This window comes from Rana temporaria, chromosome 8 (assembly GCF_905171775.1).
Source record: "Rana temporaria chromosome 8, aRanTem1.1, whole genome shotgun sequence".
NCBI lineage: Eukaryota > Metazoa > Chordata > Amphibia > Anura > Ranidae > Rana > Rana temporaria.
This window is the reverse complement of record NC_053496.1, coordinates 55,771,639-55,780,027: the sequence shown is the minus strand read 5'-3', so window position 1 is coordinate 55,780,027 and position 8,389 is coordinate 55,771,639. Positions and strand designations below refer to the sequence as shown.

The following is an 8,389-nucleotide window of genomic DNA, read 5'->3' as shown; positions in this document are numbered from 1 at the left end:
ACGGCCATACTTAACATAGGAGGTAACTTTCCGCCGGAAAAAGCCGAACGCAAACAACGTAAATAAAAAGCGACGGGCGGTCGTTCGTTTCTGAATCGGCGTAAATGCTCAATAGCATATTTGACGCGTAAAAGACACGGAAGCACCACCTAGCGGCCGGCCTGGAATTGCAGCCTAAGATCCAACGGTGTAAGTCACTTACACCTGTCGGATCTTAGGCATATCTATGCGTAACTGATTCTATGAATCATACAACCGGCTGGCCTTGGAGATACGACGGAGTATCAGGAGATACGCCGCCGTATCTCCTATCTGAATCTGGCAAACAGTATTCACACCTCCTTGATTAGTGACCACAGAGAGAAAGCTCCCAGTACTGTGGTTATCAGGAAACAGACAACCAGGAAGTGTGGAGATCAGAGAAGAATTACAGCAACTTGAGAGAAAAAACGAACAATGAGGACATGAAAACAGCACTGCATTAAGGTAAAGGAAGCTATTGAGATAAAATTTACTTTCTATTTTGTTAATTGATAAACAAACTACTGACACTTCTGTTACTAAAAGCATTCCTAAAGTGATTGTAAAGCCTTGTTTAAAAAAATAAAAAATAAACATGTCATACTTACCTCCTCTGTGCAGTTGGGTTTGCACAGGGCAGCCCAGATCCTCCTTTTCTCAGGTCCCTCTTTGCTGCTCCTGGCCCCTTCCTCCTATCGAGTGCCCCCACAGTCAGCAGCTTCCTATGGGGGCACTGGAGCCAAGTCACAGCTCTGTGTGTCCATTCAGCCCTGACCCGCCTCACCCCTATCTCCTGTGCATAGAATGCATTAAGAGAAAAAAAAAGTCTGCCTTTACAACTCCTATAATTTACGGCATTTTTTAACACCTTACTAAAACATTTGCACTGTACTGTATACCCAGTGAAGTGACTGGCCTTACACAGAGATGAAACAAATACTCATGCATAAGTTGTGCCAGTTTATCTGCAGTGAAGTGACTGGCCTTACACAGAGATGAAACAAATACTTATGCATAAGTTGTACCAGTTTATCTGTGGTATTTTCTTCTCTACAACCATTAAAAGTCCCGAATTTTTAAAGCTTATCTGAAAGTTGAGAAAAAAAATGGAGCAGAAAGCTGAAATTACACACCCCAGAGCTCAGTGAGGAAAGCTCTGGAAGCTGATTTGAGGGAAGGAGGGGTCACACAGCTCACAGGAACAGAGCTGAAGCTGGAGATCCCTCCCATGTCACCTTTTTTTCTCTTGGTGTCAGGAGAACTTGTCAGAAGCAGCTCATGCAGATAGCATAGGAATAAAGCAGCTGACAGAAATTACACTTATGCCGCGTACATACGATCGGATTTCCGATGAAATAAAATCTGATGGAATTTTTCATCGTAATTCCGATGAAGCTGACTTTCTTCAGTCTTGCCTACACACCATCAGACTAAATTCCGAACGTCCAAAACATGGTGACGTAAAACACTACGACGAGCCGAGAAAAATTAAGTTCAATGCCTCCCAGCATGCGTCGACTTGATTCTGAGCATGCGTGGATTTTTCTCCGATGGAATTCCACACAGACGATCGGAATTCTCTATTGGTTTTTTTTCATCGGAAAAATTTAAAACATGTTCTATTTTTTTACACCGATGGAATAAAATCCGATGGGGCCCACACACGATCATTTTTTCAGATGAAAAAAGTCCATTGGACTTTTTTCATCTGTGCTTAAGTGCTTAATAGAGATAAGTGCACACTATACAGGGATATGCTGTGTTTGTATTTCATGTCTGAGGTTTACAACCACTTTAAAGTAGTATAAGTTTTGTTTTAGAATGAACACATTTCACAAAATAAAATAAACATTTCCCTGTAAACTGTTTGTTCCAATTTTTGCCCTAGCACTTGCAGTTTACAACTAGTAATGCTGCAGGTTTCTGCTCTCTCAGTGCTGCTTTCCTGAACATCCAGTCTTCACAGGAAAGAGTTAACAGTGAACAGTGCAGTCTGGATTTAGTCAGTTAGCTTGGAGAAGGGAGGGGGAGAGAGGAGCAGAGGAGTGCCGTGCCATCCTAAGTTATGGGCTATCCATACGCCTGGCCCCTAATCTCTATGCAGGACACCGGACACATGGATTTCAGTGGTTTTTTTAAGCACATAATTAAAGCCTGATGCTCTAATTGGCTTCAAAAAAGGGTGGGCTCAAGGCACAGAACACTTTAAGATGGCACTGGTAGGTGGCACGCACTGAAAGATGGTACACACTGAAGGATAGCACTGATAGGTGGCACGCAGTGAAAGATGGCACTGATAGGTGACACGTACTGAAAGATGGCACTGATAGGTGGCACGCAGTGAAAGATGGTACACACTGAAGGATAGCACTGATAGGTGGCACGCAGTGAAAGATGGTACACACTGAAGGATAGCACTGATAGGTGGCACGCAGTGAAAGATGGTACACACTGAAGGATAGCACTGATAGGTGGCACGCAGTGAAAGATGGTACACACTGAAGGATAGCACTGATAGGTGGCACGCAGTGAAAGATGGTACACACTGAAGGATAGCACTGATAGGTGGCACGCAGTGAAAGATGGCACTGATAGGTGGCACGCAGTGAAAGATGGCACTGATAGGTGACACGTACTGAAAGATGGCACTGATAGATGGCACGCACTGGTGGCTGACTGATGGATGGGCACTGACGAATAGCTGGTACTGTTGGATGGCCACTGATGGATAGCTGGTACTGATGGATGGGCACTGACAGATGGCTGGCACTTATGGGCAGGCACTGAAATAAATGACATGAAAAGAACCTAAACTATTTCTCTATGCTGCCTGCAACGCCCATCTTGCTACACCCTGCACTTGGCCACGTAAAAGCAGCAGCGGACATCTTGTTGCACCCAGCCCGAACTATATGGGCTGAGTGTAATAAGATGCTGCTGTTGGCTTAATGTGGCCGAGTGCAGGGTGTACCAAGATGGGCGTCGGGACTCGGATTGGTTAAAGCACTGACGGTGTACAACGGCAACACGGAGCGTCACTTCAGTTACTGAATGTGACGGCTTCGTTCACCGAAGGATGATGTGACTGCCTCCTTTCCCCACCGCCAGCTTACCTGCTTGAGAACTCACTCTACGCTCTGCCCGCTGACTCCGCCCGCTGACTTCCTGTTGCACGCCGCCTCTCTCTCCCATCACAGGTATTGGATCAGGCATCGGGAGCATTTGCGTGAGTACAAGTACATGGGCAAATGCTTGGTATCGGTCCCGATACCGATACTAGTATTGGTATCAGGACAACCCTACAATTAATGCTTATATAGATATCCATAAATACATCAGAAAAAAATAAAATGAAGAAGTATTTTCTTGGAAATGGAGGAGGGAGGGGTAATTTAATGGGCGAGGACACAATAGGAGATAGTGGTAGATAGTGGTTTAAAAAACAAATCCTTATTCAATTCACCACAACCAGCGAATCGCCATATAGAGGTATTTAACCACTTAACGACCCCTTCACGCCGATATACGTCGGCAGAATGGCATGGCTGGGCACATCAACGTAAAGGGAAGGTTGTCCTTTAAGCCCGGTCGCGGGCACGCTCCCGCGACCTGGTCCGAAGCTCCGTGACCGCGGGACTCGCGGACCCGATCGCCGCTGGAGTCCCACGATCGGTCCCCAGAGCTGAAGAACGGGGAGAGCTGTGTGTAAACACGGCTTCCCTGTTCTTCACTGTGGCGGCGTCATCGATCGTGTGATCCCTTTTATAGGGGGACACAATCAATGATGTCACACCTACAGCCACACCCCCCTACAGTTAGAAACACACTTGAGGTCATACATAACCCCATCAGCGCCCCCTGTGGTTAACTCCCAAACTGCAATTGTCATTTTCACAATAAACAATGCATTTTAAATTTTTTGCTGTGAAAATTACAATGGTCCCAAAAATGTGTCAAAATTGTCTGAAGTGTCCGCCATAATGTTGCAGTCACGAAAAAAATCGCTGATCGCCGCCATTAGTAGTAATAAAAAAAAAATTATAAAAATGCAATAAAACTATCCCCTATTTTGTAAACGCTATAAATTTTATGCAAATTTTTTTTTACCAAAAATATGTAGAAGAATACGTATCGGCCTAAACTGAGGATTTTTTTTTTATATATATATATTTTTGGGGGATATTTATTATAGCAAAAAGTAAAGAAATATTGAATTTTTTTTCAAAATTGTCGCTCTATTTTTGTTTATAGCGCAAAAAAATATAAACCGCAGAGGTGATCAAATACCACCAAAAGAAAGCTCTATTTGTGAGAAAAAAAGGACGCCAATTTTGTTTGGGAGCCACGTCGCACGACCGCGCAATTGTCAGTTAAAGCGACACAGTACCGAATCGCAAAAAGGGGCAAGGTCCTTTTGCTGCATTTTGGTCCGGGTCTTGAGTGGTTAAGCAATTTTTTTTAAAAGATTTTGGAGGAATAGAACCGAAAAATAATTCTCATCCAAAATATATCTGAGAGGGTATTGAGGCTCTGGAAGAAAGAAAAGATGTGATAATGCGTCGGGCAGACAAAGGGGGTGGGGTTGTTATACTCGATAAGAGCTTCTACCACTCCCAATATGTGGATGGATACTGACACATATAAACTACTCAATAGAGATCCGACTTTGGAATATAGAAAGAATTTGAATAATTTGATAGATTATGCATATTATATGCGTGTTATTACAAAGAAGGAGAAAAAATATGTGTTATCTAGCTATACAAGATTCCGACAATATACACATTGCCAAAGATTCTTTGAATCCTCCAGCGAGACCAATTGTAAATGGGACTGGTTCGGTATCATCAAGAGTGGGCCAATATTTGGATAACTTTCTCCATCCAGTGTTAAAGGAGTTGTAAATAAAACATTTTTTTTGCTGAAATGACTGTTTACAGGGTATAGAGACATAATAGTTAACTGATTTCTTTTAAAAACAATAAAAATAGCTAAAAATCAATCATATAATGTACCTGTAGTTTCTAGTTTCGTTTTTGCATGTTGTTTCCGGCCTCTGTGCTGCACAGAGCCACAGAGCCAACACATATACAATGTATGAACAGAAGATCAGTGATTTCCCCTAGTGAGGCCACCCCCCCCCCCCCCACAGTAAGAACACACCCAGGCATACTTAACCCCTTCCCCGCCCCCTAGTGTTAACCCCTTCACTGCCAGTGGCATTTTTATAGTAATCTAATGCATTTTTATAGCACTGATCGCTATAAAAATGCCAATGGTCCCAAAAATGTGTCAAAAATGTCCGAAGTGTCCGCCATAATGTCGCAATACCGAAAAAAAAATCGCTGATCGCCGCCATTACTATTAAAAAAAAATATTAATAAAAATGCCATAAAAATACCCCCTATTTTGTAAACGCTATAACTTTTGCGCAAACCAATCAATAAACGCTTATTGCGATTTTTTTTTACGAAAAATATGTAGAAGAATACGTATCGGCCTAAACTGAGGAAAAAAAATGTTTTTTTATTTATTTTTGGGGGATATTTATTACAGCAAAAAGTAAAAAATATTCATTTTTTTCAAAATTGTCGTTCTATTTTTGTTTATAGTGCAAAAAATAAAAAACGCAGAGGTGATCAAATACCACCAAAAGAAAGCTCTATTTGTGGGAAAAAAAGGACGCCAATTTTGTTTGGGAGCCACGTCGCACGACCGCGCAATTGTCTGTTAAAGCGACGCAGTCCCGAATCGCAAAAAGTACTCTGGTCTTTGGGCAGCAATATGGTCCGGGGGGTAAGTGGTTAAGGCAGTTCTGAAGGCAAAAGAGGGTCCAACGCGGCACTAGCAAGGTGTAAGTGTCTAATAAAGTGATTGGTAAGTGTATACCATATATTTTCCTTATGTTTTTAAATCAATGGAGAATATATACATATTTTATAAGCAAGCCATCCTTCTCTCTGTCCCATTTTCCTCACCACAATGAATACATATAATGATTTTTTACTAGCTTTATAAATTTTAATATAAAATGTTTCATCCTTATTGTATAACTTTTCAAACCAATTTTGTTTTATTTATTCACACATAAATATGACTGAAATATGAATTACAAGAACACATTATGTATGCCATCATATTTTTATTGTATTTTTTTTTTAATCAGTAATCTTAAAACATCAGTCAATACTGTAAGGTCCAATTTATGATAATAATATGTGCATATTCTATATATTTTTTCCGTACACATGATGCTGTATATTTCACCACTGACATCTTATTTTATTATATTATAATGAGAATATTTCTTATTCATAAGCTGGCTAAACACTGATGCCGCGTACACACGATCGGACATTCCGACATCAAAACCGTGGATTTTTTTTCGACGGATTGTTCGCTCAAACTTGTCTTGTATACACACGGTCACACAAAAGTTGTCGGAAATTCCGAATGTCAAGAACGCGGTGACGTACAACACTACGACGAGCCGAAAAAAATGAAGTTCAATGATTCTGAGCATGCATCGAATTGATTCCGAGCATGCGTAGGATTGATTCCGAGCATGCGTAATTGCATACAGACGATCGGAATTTCCAACAAGAACTTTTGTTGTCGGAATAATTGAGAACCAGCTCTCAAACATTTGTTGTCGGAAATTCCGACAGCAAATGTCCGATGGAGCATACACACGGTCAGATTTTCCGACAACAAGCTCACATCGAACATTTGTTGTCGGAAATTCCGACCTTGTGTACGCGGCATTATAGATTTTTTTTTTTGTGCATCCTGCACCAGCCTAGATGGCACAATTCATGCATCCTGCACCAGCCTATATGGCACAATTTGTGCATCCTGCACCAGCCTATATGGCACAATTTGTGCATCATGCACCAGCCTATATGGTACAATTCATGCATCCTGCACCAGCCTATATGGTACAATTTATGCATCCTGCACCAGCCTATATGGTACAATTTATGCATCCTGCACCAGCCTATATGGCACAATTTGTGCATCATGCACCAGCCTATATGGTACAATTTGTGCATCCTGCACCAGCCTATATGGCACAATTTGTGCATCCTGCACCAGCCTATATGGTACAATTCATGCATCCTGCACCAGCCTATATGGCACAATTTGTGCATCCTGCACCAGCCTATATGGTACAATTCGTGCATCCTGCACCAGCCTATATGGCACAATTCATGCATCCTGCACCAGCTTATATGGTACAATTCATGCATCCTGCACCAGCCTATATGGTACAATTTATGCATCCTGCACCAGCCTATATGGTACAATTCATGCATCCTGCACCAGCCTATATGGTACAATTTATGCATCCTGCACCAGCCTATATGGCACAATTCATGCATCCTGCACCAGCCTATATGGCACAATTTGTGCATCCTGCACCAGCCTATATGGTACAATTTGTGCATCCTGCACCAGCCTATATGGCACAATTCGTGCATCCTGCACCAGCCTATATGGCACAATCTGTGCATCCTGCACCAGCCTATATGGCACAATTCATGCATCCTGCACCAGCCTATATGGCACAATTTGTGCATCCTGCACCAGCCTATATGGCACAATTCATGCATCCTGCACCAGCCTATATGGCACAATTTGTGCATCCTGCACCAGCCTATATGGCACAATTTGTGCATCCTGCACCAGCCTATATGGTACAATTTGTGCATCCTGCACCAGCCTATATGGTACAAATGAAGGAATTTTCCACTTCAGCAATTGTACTTTGACAGCCAGCTGTCAAAATACCCAAACAGTGACTGTCGCCTGATTGGATGCAGCCACTATTCAGCTGACAATTTTCCCCCTGCATCCTTCAGTTTTTTAAAGGCACCCACTGATTGATATTTGGAATCCGGCCAAGACTCGTTACACTTTATCCTGCCTAGTTATTAATAGATATGTGCATTCCCGTTCGTACGAATGTTATTTTCGTACGAAAATTTTCATTTTCGTACCCGCAGAATAATGTGTACATACGAAAAAATTTAAGCACCAAAATACGAAAACGACGGGATTACGAATGAGTCGCATAACGAACAACCGCAAATACGAATGAACGATCCGACGAAAATACGACAAAACGAAAACGGCAAAAGAACGAATATGACATCTATAACAAAAGACTTGCATTCTTTATTTTGTTTGAATCCTTGTTCTGTTCGTATTTTGATTCAGTCGTATGTTCATATGACATCTAACAAAAGATTTTCATTCTGTATTTTGTTTGATTCCTTTTTCTGTTTGTCTGTTCATATGACATCTTATAACAAAAGATTTGTATTCTGAATTCCTTCTTTCTGTTCGTAATTTGGTTTCAAAATAC

At 41.7% G+C, this 8,389-nt stretch overlaps 1 protein-coding gene across 1 annotated transcript; it reads left to right on the top strand.

Annotated features, from left to right (window-relative positions):
• Nucleotides 1–6,824: 6,824 nt before the first annotated feature.
• On the top strand, nt 6,825–7,793 carry LOC120910403 (early nodulin-75-like). Its single transcript, XM_040322160.1, has one exon. The coding sequence runs from the start codon at nt 6,825–6,827 to the stop codon at nt 7,791–7,793; it is 969 nt and encodes a 322-aa protein (XP_040178094.1).
• The last annotated feature ends 596 nt before the right edge of the window (nt 7,794–8,389 follow it).

Bases quoted from the DNA above. Each gene is read 5' to 3' on its own strand.
- LOC120910403 (XM_040322160.1), top strand. From the start codon at position 6,825: ATGGCACAATTCATGCATCCTGCACCAGCCTATATGGCACAATTTGTG.